Here is a 16,512-nt window from a genome sequence, read left to right on the forward strand (position 1 = left end):
AAGATAGAAAATTTAAAAAGAAAAAAGAAAAAAAACAAATAGATCAAATAGATTGACTCGTTTGAGCATACATAACATCAAACTTTAGTTTACATAACGTTATATTGCTCACTTGCCAATTCTTAACTCCATCGACTTCCTCCGTCCCCCCCTTCCACATTTCTATTTATAACTAGTTTAGCACTCCTTAATACCATTCTTTCTTGAATTACACATTATAAACCATTATTCTAGTTCCATTTTCATCTCTAAATTCCATTTTTTCAACATATCTTTTGGATCTAGAAAACAAAACTATTTTTCATATAATCTTAACCCCTCCTCCTTGAAACTAATTTGCTTCTACCACCTCCTTATACTTCTGCCTCCTTTAATAAATATTGTTAACTTTATAATTCTTCTCCAAATAAATTTTAAATTTCTTCCTATCTTCTTCCACCGACTCCTCACTCCGATCCCGGATTCTCCCAGTCAATTCAGACAGTTCCATGAATATGATTCTTATTGTGTATTTTTTTAAAAAAATTCCCCTAAAGGGTTTGTTATATGTGTGATTTAGCAATTCTTGTATTGTTGCAATTTTTATACAAGCAATATGAACACTTCTTGTATTTACAGGTAGGTAGCCGTGTTGGTCTGAGTCGAAGCAAAATAAAAAAATTCCTTCAGTAGCACCTTAAAGACCAACTAAGTTTTTATTTTGGTATGAGCTTTCGTGTGCATGCGACGAAGTGTGCATGCACACGAAAGCTCATACCAAAATAAAAACTTGTTGTTGTTGTTTGTTGTTTAGTCGTTTAGTCGTGTCCGACTCTTCGTGACCCCATGGACCATAGCACGCCAGGCACTCCTGTCTTGCACTGCCTCCCGCAGTTTGGTCAAACTCATGTTCGTAGCTTCGAGAACACTGTCCAACCATCTTGTCCTCTGTCGTCCCCTTCTCCTAGTGCCCTCAATCTTTCCCAACATCAGGGTCTTTTCCAAGGATTCTTCTCTTCTCATGAGGTGGCCAAAGTATTGGAGCCTCAGCTTCACGATCTGTCCTTCCAGGGAGCACTCAGGGCTGATTTCCTTAAGAATGGATAGGTTTGATCTTCTTGCAGTCCATGGGACTCTCAAGAGTCTCCTCCAGCACCATAATTCAAAAGCATCAATCCTTCGACGATCAGCCTTCTTTATGGTCCAGCTCTCACTTCCATACATCACTACTGGGAAAACCATAGCTTTAACTATACGGACCTTTGTCGGCAAAGTGATGTCTCTGCTTTTTAAGATGCTGTCTAGGTTTGTCATTGCTTTTCTCCCAAGAAGCAGGCGTCTTTTTTAAAAAAAATAAAATAAAAGCTTAGTTGGTCTTTAAGGTGCTACTGAAGGAATTTTTTTATTTTACTTCTTGTATTATTATCTCTTGGGGGACCAAAGTTAAATTTCCACTGGGCCATAAAGCTCGCTGGGTGATCTTGGGCTTGTCACTTCCGCCTTACAGCCTAATCTACCTCACAGGGCTGTTGTGGGGATTAAATGAGAAGGAGACACATATGCATCACCTTGAGCCATAGCTGCCAAGTTTTCCCTTTTCTCACGAGGAAGCCTAGTCAGCATAAGGGAAAATCCCTTAAAAAAAGGGGGTAACTTGGCAGCTATGCCTTGAGCCCCTTGGGAGGAAATAGTGAGACATAAATGCAACACATAAATAAATATTATTTCCTAAGGCTAAGCCGTCATGCCAAAATAGGTTGAACATTTTTTACAAATAAATAAACCCAGGGGGGATATTTGAGACAAATTTCTTTTTTGGTTGACATCTTTTGATGCTTCCTGGAGTGTGTGTGTGTGTGTGTGTGTGTGTGTGTGTGTGTGTGTGTCCTAAAGGCAAAACAGTACCACAATGGGCGAAACTCAACTTGTTGTGAAATATCCATGATTAAATTTCCCCGGGTCTTCATTGATTAGATTTTTTCAACAGCCAGTGGGAGAGTGGAGGTGAAGTAATCCCAGACACAATGCTGGGTGTCTTCTTTGTTCTTTCCTCCTTCCAGGGTGGGTGGGGTGGGGAGCCAGTTAACTAGAGAGGGGTGAGGATAACCAAGCAGTGTGGTCTTTCCATTTACATAGTGTCTGCCTTTGAGCACCCACCACTGTGGTCCCAATTCACATACATTGTTCCTTTTAAAAAATATTTTAAATATAGTAACTGGAAAGTAAAAAGGTAAAGGGACCCCTGACCATTAGGTCCAGTCACGAACGACTCTGGGGTTGTGGCGCTCATCTCACATTATTGGCCGGTGTACAGCTTCCGGGTCATGTGGCCAGCATGACTAAGCCGCTTCTGGCGATCCAGAGCAGCGCATGGAAACGCCATTTACCTTCCCGCTGGAGCGGTTCTTATTTATCTACTTGCATTTTGATGTGCTTTCGAACTGCTAGGTTGGCAGGAGCTGGGACCAAGCAACGGGAGCTCACCCCGTTGTGGGGATTCGAACCGCCGACCTTCTGATCGCCAAGCCCTAGGCTTTGTGGTTTAACCCACAGCGCCACCCGCGTTAATACTTAAAAAAACCCTGCCCACCCCCTTATAAAGAACATAAGATGGACCATGCTGGATCAGGCCAAAGGCCCAACCATTCCACTATCCTCAGGGCCGGATTTAGGTTTGATGAAGCCCTCAGCCACTGAAGGTAATGGGGCCCTTTGTATGTCCAGCTGTCCTTTGTCAACAACAAATTGTTTCTGTTTTTTGTGTTGAATATATGATAATTAAGAACGGATTAAGTTTGAGAATCAAGGTACCACTATATAGAAATGAGCAAACCAGTGATATTTTAGGGAGCAGGCAAGCAGGCGGGGGCCATGACTTACATCATAGGAGCCTACACAACACAAAACACGGTTGCTGTATGTAGGTTTTATTTTATTTGTTTTTTATCTTATATTTTGCAATACATCCAGGGGTTTTTTTCCCTTTAAATTTTTTGAGGCCCCGAAGAGAGTGGGGCCCTAAGCTATAACTTGTTTAGCTTATACAGTGGGACCTCGGCTTACACAAATTGAATCCGTTCCGAAGGCACACTCGTAGGTCGAAAACTTCACAAGTTGAGTTTCCCATAGGAAAAGCGGTTTCCCATAGGAATGCATTGGAAACGGAAAAATTCGTAAGTCGAGGAAACCACATCTAAAAACTTGTAAGTCGAGGAAACCGCATCTAGCCGTGAACGGGTTTTCCGTTCGGATGTCGGAGAAATCATCAGCGCGCGGCCACTTTTTCCGCTCATAACTCGAAAAAGTCGGATGATGAATAGCTCCCACTATATGTAAATCCGGCAGTGACTATCCTTTCCTCCAACCAGACATGGGGAGAATGCTGTTGTACTCAGGCCCTGCATTGGGGCTACCCATCAGGGCATCTGGTTCAACTGTGAGAGCAGGATGCAGGAGAAGGTTAAGGGGTGATATGATAGCCATGTTCAAATATATGAAAGGATGTCATATGGAGGAGGGAGAAAGGTTGTTTTCTGCTGCTCCAGAGAAGCGGACACGGAGCAATGGATTCAAACTACAAGAAAGAAGATTCCACCTAAACATTAGGAAGAACTTCCTGACAGTAAGAGCTGTTCGGCAGTGGAATTTGCTGCCAAGGAGTGTGGTGGAGTCTCCTTCTTTGGATGTCTTTAAGCAGAGGCTTGACAGGCATATGTCAAGAATGCTTTGATGGTGTTTCCTGCTTGGCAGGGGGTTGGACTGGATGGCCCTTGTGGTCTGTTCCAACTCTATGATTCTATGACTAGATGGGCCACTGGCCTGACCCAGTTCTTATTTTTGACCTGGGATTTATACACTTTCCCCCAGCATTAAACAACTACAGGACCCCCTCCACTCCCAATTCTTAGGCTCTAAGTGAGCAGAGCTCTCCCCCATCTCTGAACAGCATCTGTGTCATCAACACTATCCACTGGTGAGCTGTACAAGGACCTTATATTATTATTATTATTATTTTTTATTTATACCCCGCCCATCTGGCAGGGTTGCCCCAGCCACTTTGGGTGGCTTCCAACACATACAAAAACCCAAAATAAAACATCAAACAGCAACAATCTGATCCAATATAAAACGTCACGGTAACTTTAAAACAAACAACTTGTATCAGACCAAGCAACATTCAACTTTTGTTGTTGTTGTTTAGTCATGTCCGACTCTTCGGGACCCCATGGACCAGAGCACGCCAGGCACTCCTGTCTTCCACTGCCTCCCGCAGTTTGGTCAAACTTATGGTTGTAGCTTCGAGAACACTGTCCAACCATCTCATCCTCTGTCGTCCACTTCTCCCTGTGCCCTCCATCTTTCCCAACATCAGGGTCTTTTCCAGGGAGTCTTCTCTTCTCATGAGGTGGCCAAAGTCTTGGAGCCTCAGCTTCAGGATCTGTCCTTCCAGTGAGCACTCGGGGCTGATTTCCTTCAGAATGGATAGGTTTGATCTTCTTGCAGTCCATGGGACTCTCAAGAGTCTCCTCCAGCACCATAATTCAAAAGCATCAATTCTTCGGTGATCAGCCTTCTTGATGGTCCGGCTCTCACTTCCATACATCACTACTGAGAAAACCATAGCTTTAACTATACGGACCTTTGTCGGCAAGGTGATGTCTCTGCTTTTCAAGATGTTGTCTAGGTTTGTCATTGCTTTTCTCCCAAGAAGCAGGCGTCTTTTAATTTCAACTACCAGAATCTAATTGTGAAGAGTAAAATTAAACATCAGCAAATAATAATTAAATAGTTTATACTTATCAGCCACAACAAAGTATTAGCAATCTATAATCAATGAAAATAACAGCAAATCAGAATGCATAAAATACCACAAAACATACAAAACCACATTAAAGGATCAAATTGAGAAACAAGGACACACAACTTGTAAAACTATTCCCACCCCCACCCCCGAACCAAACAGATTCAAGTCCCGGAGTGGAATACTTTACATTTGCCCCGAAGTTCTTCCTTAAAATGGAGCAAGCGTGGATGCCTGAGATTCCGAAACCAAATCCGTTGCAACAATGCCACAGATCAAGACATCAGCAGCCGACACACCTTTGATTTGATGATGTAGGCGTCAGGCTACCCTTTGTGGAATTTGTTGGTGGCTGATACTGGATTGCGTGGATGTTTGGTTTAAACAGGCAACCGATCAAGCTCAGCTATTGGCTGAGCGAACCTGGCCCACGCCACCGCCTTACCTGATGAAATTAAATTCAACAAAGTGAACCGGTGTAGACAGGCCGCCCGACACAATCTGAAGAGAAATCAGGCTGAAGTGAATTGCACCAGCTCCAAACTCTATCGGAATCAAGTTCAACCCTGGTGGAGTTTGTACAGCCCAAATCGTTAATCATTCACCCTAGGATTGCCTATGAAAGCAATCCTAGCGTTAAATCAAATTAATGCGTTCAAACTGAATTACGCCTAATCACCCTAAGAGCCAAACCCCTCTCTTTTAAACACACAATAGCGAAATTTCTGAAAGGTTAAATATTTGAGACCCTTTCAGTTCTTTTTGGTAAAGGAAACAAATATTTGAATTCCAGGCACACGGAGAGGGACCGCTTCCAAAAACAGGGCGATATTGTTTTCCAAAAATGAAATGCATTTTAATTTTGGGTTGCTGGCTGCGTGTCCTGTCATTTCATAACCGCACGGCATGCAGAAATTAAAAATATATATATGCATGCTCTTCTTGGAAGGAAAGGAGGTCTGAAGAGCGGGGGCTGTTAAGGAAGGTGGCAATCCCATCAACATTAATCTCTATTTGCTTCTCTGAAAATTAGCTTGTGTGGCGATGTCCCTTGCTCCCCAGGAAATAAGACACAAGACACAGTGAAATGAGTTTAAGTGGGTGAACAGGCCACGACTTTATTGGTTTCGGATGTTGAGCGGTATTGGCTTAGGCATTGGAACCTAACAGGCTATATCCGACTGTAACCCGTGTGTTACAGTCTGGGAGAAATTAACCACCAGAAAGGAGCCGAATGATGTACATCTACTGAGACACCCCCTGTGGCCACCGTTGGGGGGTGCCATAGGGCCCTGACCTCCGCAGGCTCAGGACAAAGCTACCGCCCCCGGAACCCCTTTAACGGGGTTAAATCTCCAATTGATGTAAAGTTTGACATGGGATTCTGCCAAGTACTGTCAGAGGCTGAATTCCTCTATAGACCAGTTGCTGGGCATCAACAACTGATTAAAGACGAGCCTGCTGGATCAGGCCTCTGGCCCATCCGTCCAGCAACCTGTTCTCACAGTGGGAAACCAGCAAGCAGGATCTGAGCACAAGAGCCCTCTCCACATCTTCTCTTCTCAGTCTTTCTTTCAAGAGGATACCATGGAGGAAGCTCCAGTCATGTAGTGTAGAATCCAAAGCCATTCTTATGGATAGGAAGTAACGCAGGCATCCCCAAACTCGGCCCTCCAGATGTTTCGGGACTACGATTCCCATCATCCCTGACCACTGGTCCTGTTAGCTAGGGGTGATGGGAGTTGTAGTCCCAAAACATCTGGGGGCCCAAGTTTGGGGATGCCTGAAGTAACGCAAGACCTGTGGAAGAAAAGGGCGAGAGAAGACCAGTTAGCAATACAAGAACCTGCTGGATCTTCTGCCATGACCTCTCGGTAGATACCAACATTTGGGAACTGGCGTTCTACGGTGAGAGAAGAGGGAGGCAGAGAGGCACAGGCAGGCATGCAGAGTCTCATGAGATACCATGACCAAACCTGATATGGTGGTTCCCGAGAGGGAGGAGGCGGTTTTTGGATACTGCATGCTATTTTGAATCAATATGGTGGTCCAAAACATTCTGAACTCCGCCACTTCGGATGCCTCTGGAAATATTGCTGCCCAATTACTGTTCCCAAGATTGAGGAGTGGATTTTGGCCTATGTTTGAATGCCATCAGACACTTTTTCTGAATTCAGCTGGTGGACCAAACAGTTTCAAACTGTGCCAATTGGATGTAGCACAGGGGTGGCCAACTCCCAATAGACTTGTGATCTACTCACAGAGTTAAAAACTGGCAGTGATCTACCCCCTTTTGGGGGGTAAGATGTTAAGCTGTTTTTAGGGAGGAGGAAAGCCCCGTTTTTTAGGAGGGCAGGGTAACATTGTTGAGCTTTCTTTAGGGGAGCCAAAGTTGTTGAGCTTCTTTGGGGCAAGCCAGTGATCTACCACAGACACCCAGTGATCTATCGGTAAATCACGATCTACCTGTTGGACATGCCTGATGGAGCAGTTCCAAACTGTGCTGATGTGGACATCTCCAAAGAGATCTCTCGCCATTGGTTTTGTCCCCCCTTTGCAATACTGACAGCTGATACAGTAATTGAGCCATATACCAAGTGTGTAATCCTGCAGGGGTTTACTCCACCATCATGTTTAGGGAAGTTTTTAATGACTGATGTTTTAATGTATTTTTAATATTTTGTTGGAAGCTGTCTCTCTGACTGTGGAGGAAAAGCATAGCTATTGTGGCTAGCAACAACAACAACAACAACAACAACAACAACAACAATAATTTATTATTTATACCACGCCCATCTGGCTGGGTTTCCCCAGCTACTCTGGGCGGCTTCCAACAGAAAAATAAAACACACTAATCTATTAAACATTAAAAGCCTCCCTGAACAGGGCTGCCTTCAGATGTCTTCTAAAAGTCTGGTAGTTGTTTTTCTCTTTGACATCTGATGGGAGGGCGTTCCACAGGGCGGGCGCCACCACCGAGAAGGCCCTCTGCCTAGTTCCCTGCAACTTGGCTTCTCGCAACGAGGGAACTGCCAGAAGGCCCTCGGTGCTGGACCTCAGTGTCCGGGCAGAATGAAACCATGAATGAAACATGCTGCAAATGAAGCCACTTAATGAATAAACCGGGTCCAAACTCTGCAAACGGTATCACACCAGGCTGCAGGTGGGGAGATCCCCTTTCTATCTTTTTCTTTTGAAAAAAAAAGTTTATTAAAGATTTTCTTGCTTTACAAAAGTACATGGATTGTCTCGGGAGATTCCACTGCTGAACGGTTCCTTGCATTACCCCCCCCCCCAAAAAAAACAACCCTCCCTGGAAGAAGAAATCTAGCACAGCAGGAAAAAACAGAACTGTATTCTTATCGGTGCAGCAATAAAACCGCTAGCACATTTACAAAGCTAAGCAGAGTCTGGTCTGGTTTCGAATTGGATGGGGTAGCATGTGTTGAGATTCCTGTATTGCAGGGGGTTGGACTAGATGACCCTTGGGGGTCCCTTCCAACTCTTCAATTCTATCTATATGAACTTTAAACTGTCAAGGAGTTTCCCCGCTTTCTTCTTCTCTAGATATGGGGGAGCATTCAATATTTCTACCCCTTCACTCAGTTAGGTGCCCTTGCAGAGCAGGCCTAATCTAATCGTCACCCACAGCACAGGTTTTTTTTTTGGTGGCAGGTGAAGAGGTTTTTGGGAACTGGCTACTTTTAATGAGGGCCATGCTGTTTCTGTTGAGATTGTCTGTATGCTTTTGCTTTTAATTACTGTTGTTTCTTTCTTTCTATGTTTTTAGCTGTTCTTATTTTATCTGCAAGTTGCCTTGAGATTGCCTTTCCCCCCAACAGCCTCTGCCACCCAAGATTTATGCAATATTTAATTCCGATTATTCTTTATTGTTAATCACCTTCCACATGGACGTCTCCAGGCAATGTCAAGGGTTCAAATCTTCACTTGACCATGCAGCTCACTGGGTGGGTGATCTTAGGCCAGGCACTGGCTCTCAGCCAATAGGCTGCCTCGCACGCGCATTAAATTGGGGAGGGGAAGGAAAACCATGTACACCAGGCACCCCCAAACTCGGCCCTCCAGATGTTTTGGGACTACAATTCCCATCATCCCTGACCACTGGTCCTGTTAGCTAGGGATGATGGGAGTTGTAGTCCCAAAACATCTGGAGGGCTAAGTTTGGGGATGCCTGATGTACACCACTAGACTTCCTTGGAGAAAAAAGGTGAGATATAAATGCCACAACCTATACTAAAAACAGCAAAGAAAACTCAACATATTATTATTATTATTATTATTAACTGAATTTATATATCACCCTATACCCGGAGGTCTCAGTGCTCGATTAAACCCCTCCCCAAAAATATACCTCTAAGGGGGTTACATAACCTCGTCCCTCCAGATGTTTTGAGACTACAATTCCCATCATCCCTGACCACTGGTCCTGCTAGCTAGGGATCATGGGAGCTGGAGGCCAAAAAATATCTGGAGGGCCGAGGTTGAGGAAGCCTGGGTTAGAGTGTGGAACTAGGATATGAGAGAACCAGGTTCAAATCCAGGCATCAGCAACCTTCGGCCCTCCAGATGTTTTGGACTACAATTCCCATCTTCCCCAACCACTGGTCCTGATAGCTAGGGATCATGGGAGTTGTAGGCCAAAACATCTCGAGGGCCGCAGTTTGGGGATGCCTGTTCAAATCCATGCTCGGCCATGGAACTCACTGTGTGACTTGGGGCCAGGCACTGCCTACCTCACGGGGTTGGTGTGAGGATTAAATGAGGTGAAGCAATGTACACCACTTTGAGCTCCTTGGAGAATAATATATACCTCCAGTAAAATAAATAAATAAATAAATAAATAAATAAATGTTGTAAATAAATAAACAATTCTGTCATTTTTTTATAAAAAGGCAGGCTTTTAAAAACAGTGCACATATTAAAAGCATCAAGATATACACAAAATCAACTGGTGTGTGTGTATTTATTTATTTTTAAATCCTCCAAATGCTGGGAAACATAGAATTGCAGAATTGGAAGGGACCCCTAGGGTCATCCAGTCCAACCCCCTGCAATCCACTCATCATTGCTGGAGAATCCCTGGCAGGTGGGCCCCCGACCTCTGCTGGAAAACCTCCAACAAAGGCAAATCCATCACCTTGCGAGGTAAGTCCGTCCCGCTGTCGAGCAGCTGTTACCATCGGAAAGTCCTTCCTGATGAGTAAGGGGAGGGGAGGAGGGGGAGAAGAGTTTTTAGCAGGCGGCGAAGCCAGCAGGGCAACAGGCAGGGAGTTCCAGAGAGCAGTTGCTGTTGCCGCAGCCGAAGATCGACTTCTTCCATCCCGGATCCACCTCTGCGTCCTTAGCTCAGGACCCGAAGCTCGCCTCTTCGCCGAGCGCAGCGCTGCCTCCTTTGCGCCGGTCTCCGCCCGGAGCGGTGGGGTGGGGAGGGGGGAGGGAGGCGGAGCGGAGGGGGCGGGACTCCCCGCCTGGCCCCTCCCCCGGCCTTCGCCTCCCTGCTCGGGGCCCCGCCCCCGGCTCGCAGCTGGGCTCGGGCCGCCGCCGGCCTCCCTTCGGCTGCCTATAAAGCGGCCGCCTCCAGCCGCCCGGCTGCTGATCCGGCTCCGCGGGGGAAGGAACGAGATGGTCAGCCCGAGCGCCGCAGCAAAATGCTGGATGGACACCGCCTGCTCCGCTGGCTCTTCTTCTCCTCCGCCTCCTGCGCGCTCCTAGTGCTGCTGCTCGCCGGCGCCCCGGGACCGTCCCTTGCCTACTTCGGGTAAGTCGGCGGCGGGCGCGGCTGCCCCACCTCGGGGGGCTTCTTTTTATTTGACACCTCCCCCCCATCTCCTCTCCAGAGGTAATATCGGCGGGGTCGGACTGTGCCGCCGGCGATCTCGTGGCGCTGCAACGCTTTGCTCGTGAGGAAGCGAGCCCCGGGTCGCTCTGAGCTGCTGCCGCTGGCTGCTCCGTGATCGGTTGCCTGCTTTGGATCGCGCTGCGCTTCACCCGCGCGCAAGCGACGCCGTGCTTAGCGCCGGCGTGCTTAGTCGGAAGTAAAGCGCCGCTGGGTGTTTTACGGGGCGGGGGAGTAGGAGCAAGGGGAGCGGGATCTGGTTGCGGTGGCTCGGGCTGCTGCAGCGCTGTGCGCGCTTCCTCGCGAGTAAAGCGCCCTCGACCTGGGAGGGGCCTGCTTTAGAGCAAACCCGCTGTCCACTTCTTATTTGGTCTTAAAATGCTTCCCTGGAAACGGCGGTTGTCTTTTGCAAATTCACCTTCGTGCCTTTTTTCTCTGCCCCCCGCACCCCACTACAACCTGCTAGCGGCGTTCCCCCTCGCAGCCCGTGGCGTGCGCCCATCGCCGTACCGTCGAGCCTGCCTCTTCCTCTGGGTGCCCACCCTTTCTCCAACATGCTGCTGGCAAACCCTGAGGTTTTCCAGCTTTTGCATTTAAGCCAAAGCCTCGACGCCCTTCCCTATTCTCTCTCCCTTCCATTTTCATATAGGGCGCCCGTTGTGCCCCCTCCCCACCCCCACCCCTGCGTGACTTGGCAGCAATCCGGCTGCCTCTGTCTCCCTTAGGTGTGCCCCATAATCCCGCTTCACCTTCCAGCAGAGAGCGGCAGGTTGCTTGTTCGCTCGCTCCGGCGGCGTCCCTGCCCGCTGTACGACCCGCGAGCGCTTCTCTTCGGCGCGTAAAACGCACCACTCCAAAATACTGTACATAAGAAAACCTCGTGCAGGCTACTTAACCCAGCCTCTATGCAGTCTGTATTTCCCCCTTACTAAAAACCCCTTTCCAGTACTGTACTTTCCCCTCTCTCCACCAAAGCCCACCACATCTCCCGGCAAGGTTTTTGCAGCCCCCCCCTCCCTGCCCAGTATGAATGCTCAGGGATGGGAGGGGGGGTGCCCTTCGCACGCATCTCTTACCTGAACCACCTGTCTTTGCTCTCCCTTCTCCACATTATAGGTTGTTCAGGATGTTCTGCAGCATCCAGGGCTGTTTGCTATGTAGACCAATCCTCCCCTTCTTTATTACCCCCCCTCCCCAAATTATTTGGGGTCAGGTGCATCCAACAAGTGGCAAATGGTTCCTTGTTCCACGCAGTTACGGTACTTGGAGAGTCGCCATTCTAAGAATCTGATTGCATTGTCTTGGAGGGGAGGGACAGGAAGTGGGAGAGGAGTAATTTGGGGGTGTCACTTACCCTGCAGAACCAGGTGACTCTCTTGGGGTGTGTGTAACACAAATGCACAATTTGATTCGTCTCCCCTCCCCCTTGCAACTACCTGTATAGCCCCTTCTGATTTAAGACACATAGACTCTTAAATGTGTGTTAGGAAATGCCCAAAGGTCGTATTGTGTGTTCCTCACCCCGCAATGAAAATATTCGGTAGATTGCATAAGAACAAGATGCTGTTCCTGGGCTACCGGTGTCAAAGTGGTGGGTGTTTTGGGAGAAGTGGCAAAGCTTAAGGGGGCTGGGTCTTTGCTTCTACTTTGGCACTCTAGCAATGGCCCCTCCCTTCCTCCCTTGTGCTGCTTGTGTGGGTGACTCGTGAGCCTTGTCCTGGGCAAAGAGGATGGCGATGTCAACCTGTGGCTGTGTGGATTTGCTTTAAGTTGGCATTAGGCTGGTCTTGAGGAATTGTCCTGAGTCCGAATGCTGCTGGTGTGCGAGTTGGCCTTTCTGCTCAAGGCCTGGCTCCTGGCTTGCTTGAATTGCATCCCCTTTCCATGTTAACTTCATGTCTGAAGTTCTAGGCTGTCAGCTGGGAACAGTTTGAGCTCCCTTTCCCCGCTCCGCTTTGCACTTTGGAAGAATATCCATTGCTTGGCTTGCCTTGAATTTCCCTGGAAGCTGTGAGCAGGCTTGGAAGAGTGAGGTGAGAGGTTTTTTTTTTTTTTTTGCTATAAAACATTGTGCTGATCTGGACACCCTCTATTTATTTTTCTTTTCCGTGGCGTTTAGTGGTGGGCAACAGCCTGGGTTCTGCAAGCTGACATCGGTTTTAAATGTTTGTGGTCACTCTTCCTTTCTGTGTCTTGTGAGTTTTTTTGCTGGCCGTGCAATTTATAGATGACTCTGTTAGGAAATGGCAGGATACATCATTTTATTTATGGGATGGGTCATGCTGGTTGTTCCTTATAGCAGTAGCCTTGAGTGGCTTGTAGAGCTGCGAGCTACCCTTTGAGGCTGAATTGGCTCACTGTAGAACAGACTTAGAAGGCAACAGTCTACTTTGCCAGACGCATGCTCCTTTGGCAACCCTACAGGCCAATCAAGGTTGTAGCCCTCTGATCCCATACCTACATTGGCTTACAAGAACAGGCTCCTGGAAGAAAAACCAAAGTATTCCTTTTACTTGTTGCTCACCTGGAGTTCACAGGTGGGAGGCGTTTTGCGTGAGAGTGGTAGGTAGTTCCACTAAGGAGATGGGGGAACTTAACCACATAGCCTGTGAGATCTTACGCTGGAAGCCAGCTGTTAGAATGAGCTTTAGTCAGCTGGTGTGTGAGGCTTCTGCTGTAAGGGGCATCAGGGCTCCTGTGAATGCGTTTGTCGAGATGCAATTGCAGGGTCTGAAATGTACGTTTCTGGTGCCCTGGTGTGTGTGTGTCTCCTCCTCTCCCCCACCCACTCTGCCCCAGCTATAGCGATTACTGCTGCCATGTGTTTCTAAGCTCTGGCATTTGGTGGGCAGGCAATCAAAGAGAACAGCGAGAATAAGCTGTTTCTTTTCTTCTTCCTGTATTTCATAAGACTCTGTGTCTGGGAAAGTGCCCTCCCCCCCTTTTTAAAAAAAAACCTCACTGGCCTGTCTTGGAAGTAGGTCCCCCACCCTTCTGAGCTGGTATGTCTGCTTCCCTCCCCATCCTCCCGCCTGTGTGTGTGCCTGCTCTGATTTCTGCAGCTTCCTTTCTGGAAATGCAGAATGGGTGGGGAGCTGTCATAGGTCGAAAGGCTGTTCTTCTGATCTCGGATCCTTCCCACTGTAGAGGGAAAAGGAGCAAAACGATTGCGTGTTGGGTGTCCTGTTGTGGCTGCTGTTCCTCTCTCCTTCTGCTCCCCCCCATCCGCCAAAGACTCGCTACACCTTCCCCTGTTTTAATGAAGTTTGAAAGAGAAGCGTAATCTACTCCTGTTTGATCAAAAGCACCCCCGTGGCTCTGTGTTCTGCTGCCCCTACTTCTAATTAAGCCTGATGGCAATTGGAGCGACCTCTTTGATGCTGTGTAAAAAAGTTGACCTGCCTTTACCACTTGTTAAAACACTCTAGTTTGAGGGGGTGGGGGAGCCGTTTAAGTGCAGTTCTGGCTCCTGCCAGCAGAGGGGTCCATTAATCCATGAATTAAGTTAAATAAAAAATAAAATAAAAACTCCAACTACCCTCTGGTGTTAAGACTCGCAGGTGTATCCTGTTCTCTAAGAAAATAAAATATTTTCATGGGAAAGTTTCTTTTTGCACTCTCCCTCCCTCCCCTCGTCTTGTTCATTTCTATTTATTTTGTTTCTCTCTCCGGGAGGATCCATTCTCTGTAGGCTGGGATCGGGGGCAAATAGCCAGCCTCTCACCCTACCCCCCCCCCAAAGCACCATAGCAAGATGAGGTTTCTGTTTTAGTGCAGAAGGAATTAAATAAAGTGCAAGGAGATGCTTTAACCTGCTTCCCTCTGTAACTTCCAACCTCCTGAAGCATGGCCATTGCTTGCCTCCTCTTTAACTTCGGTTCTTAATGGATGTTTTGGATTCCCGACAAGTATCGTACCTGGGAAAGAAGCACTCCTAAGTGTGTGTGCATGCAGGCACATGTCAATCATGCACGGATCTCTTTCTGCATGGGCGAGAAGAGTCTGGGTGCCGCATGGTGAAATAGGTAAATAGGTGTCTGCTTATCTTACAATTGCAGAGGTTGGAGGCTTTAGCTGAGATTCCTGCATTGCAGGGGGTTGGACTAGATGACCCTTGGGAATCCCTTCCAAATCTACGGTTCCATGAGGGAACACCAAGGGTCATCCAGTCCAACCCACTGCAGTGCTGGAATGGGTGCAGAGCATGGCACTTGTCCGCAGAGTCGTTTACACATGCAAGACTGCTGAAAAGGACACTTAATTCATGTGTGTGATGCCTTTCAGGGGAAGCCAGGGCACTGCAGGGATTCCTGCAGTGTGGCTGATGTGCATGGGTGCATTGCATCCCCACAGGGAAAGAGCATCACTTAATATGCCAGGCATGGGCATTAATGGGTGATCAGGGCATGCCTTTAGAGAGAGTCTGTTTTGCAGAAATGTTAATGCCCATTAAGGTCTCCACTGCAGGCAGAAGGCTTGACTTGCCCAGTGTTTATAACACACTTGACGGCTGGCTAATGGGGGAAGCTGATGGTTTCATGTCCTGCTTGTGGGGTTCCCAAGTACCTCTGGTTGTTAGGCAGAAGCAGGATATTGGACTAAGTCCATCCTTCCCCAGCCTGGTGCCCTCTGGAAGTCATAGAATCGTAGAGTTGGAAGCGACCACAAGGGCCATCCAGTCCAACCCCCTGCCAAGCAGGAAACACCATCAAAGCATTCTTGACATATGCCTGTCAAGCCTCTGCTTAAAGGCCTCCAAAGGAGACTCCACCACACTCCTTGGTAGCAAATTCCACTGCCAAACAGGTCTTACTGTCAGGAAGTTCTTCCTAATGTTTAGGTGGAATCTTCTTTCTTGTAGCTTGAATCCATTGCTCTGTGTCCGCTTCTCTGGAGCAGCAGAAAACAACCTTTCTCCCTCCTCTATATGGCATCCTTTTTATATATTTGAACATGGCTATCATATCACCCCTTAACCTTCTCTTCTCCAGGCTAAACATACCCAGCTCCCTAAGCCGTTCCTCATAAGGCATCGTTTCCAGGCCTTTGACCATTTTGGTTGCCCTCTTCTGGACACGTTCCAGCTTGTCAGTATCCTTCTTGAACCGTGGTGCCCAGAACTGGACACAGTACTCCAGGTGTTATACTCCAGTCTTGGAATATAACACCCATTGGTCCCAGCCAGCACCAGGCTGTGGGGATGGATGGATGGACCCGACAAACTATTAGTGTGTCTAGCTGGGCTCTGATATTGTCCTCATGCACCTGGGTCTGGAGCAGAAACCTGTGGGGTCCTGATCACCTTGCGATCAAGCCTTCTCCTCTTTACTTTGCCTCCTTCTGGCTTTTGGTCTTGGTCACAACATGGTGTGACGGAATGTCAGGCAAGAATGTTGTGAGCTGGCTTGGATATCATAGCAGCATCAACTGGGCAAGGTGTGTTATGGAGCAGGGTAGGAAAAAGAAGTGTCTTAAGAATGGAGGGGTGGGAGAAGTGGAGGTATTGCCATGGGATGAATGTGAGTACTGTAAATGGAGCGTCCCCACCCCCATTGTTCTGCCCGGACACTGAGGTCCAGCTCCGAGGGCCTTCTGGCGGTTCCCTCGTTGCGAGAAGCCAAGTTGCAGGGAACCAGGCAGGGGGCCTTCTCGGTGGTGGCGCCTGCTCTGTGGAACGCCCCACCATCAGATGTCAAAAAGAAAAACAGCCAGCAGATTTTTAGAATACATCTGAAGGCAGCCCTGTTTAGGGAGGCTTTTAATGTTAAAGAAATTAGTGTATTTTAATGTTTCTGTTGGAAGCCGCCCAGAGTGGCTGGGGAAACCCAGCCAGATGAGCGGGGTATAAGTAATAAATTATTATTATTTATTTATT

At 47.7% G+C, this 16,512-nt stretch overlaps 1 protein-coding gene across 1 annotated transcript in view; it reads left to right on the forward strand.

The window, feature by feature from the left end:
• The first annotated feature begins 10,375 nt into the window (after nt 1-10,375).
• The window catches only part of WNT9A (Wnt family member 9A), a 64,576-nt gene continuing 58,439 nt past the window's right edge, over nt 10,376-16,512 (forward strand). Inside the window, exon 1 of the mRNA XM_035129647.2 lies at nt 10,376-10,559. Coding sequence (XP_034985538.1) covers nt 10,450-10,559 — 110 coding nt within the window. The 5' untranslated portion in view covers nt 10,376-10,449. The remainder of the gene's footprint in view (nt 10,560-16,512) is intronic.

Source organism: Zootoca vivipara, chromosome 12 (genome assembly GCF_963506605.1).
Source record: "Zootoca vivipara chromosome 12, rZooViv1.1, whole genome shotgun sequence".
In the NCBI taxonomy this organism is placed as follows: domain Eukaryota; kingdom Metazoa; phylum Chordata; class Lepidosauria; order Squamata; family Lacertidae; genus Zootoca; species Zootoca vivipara.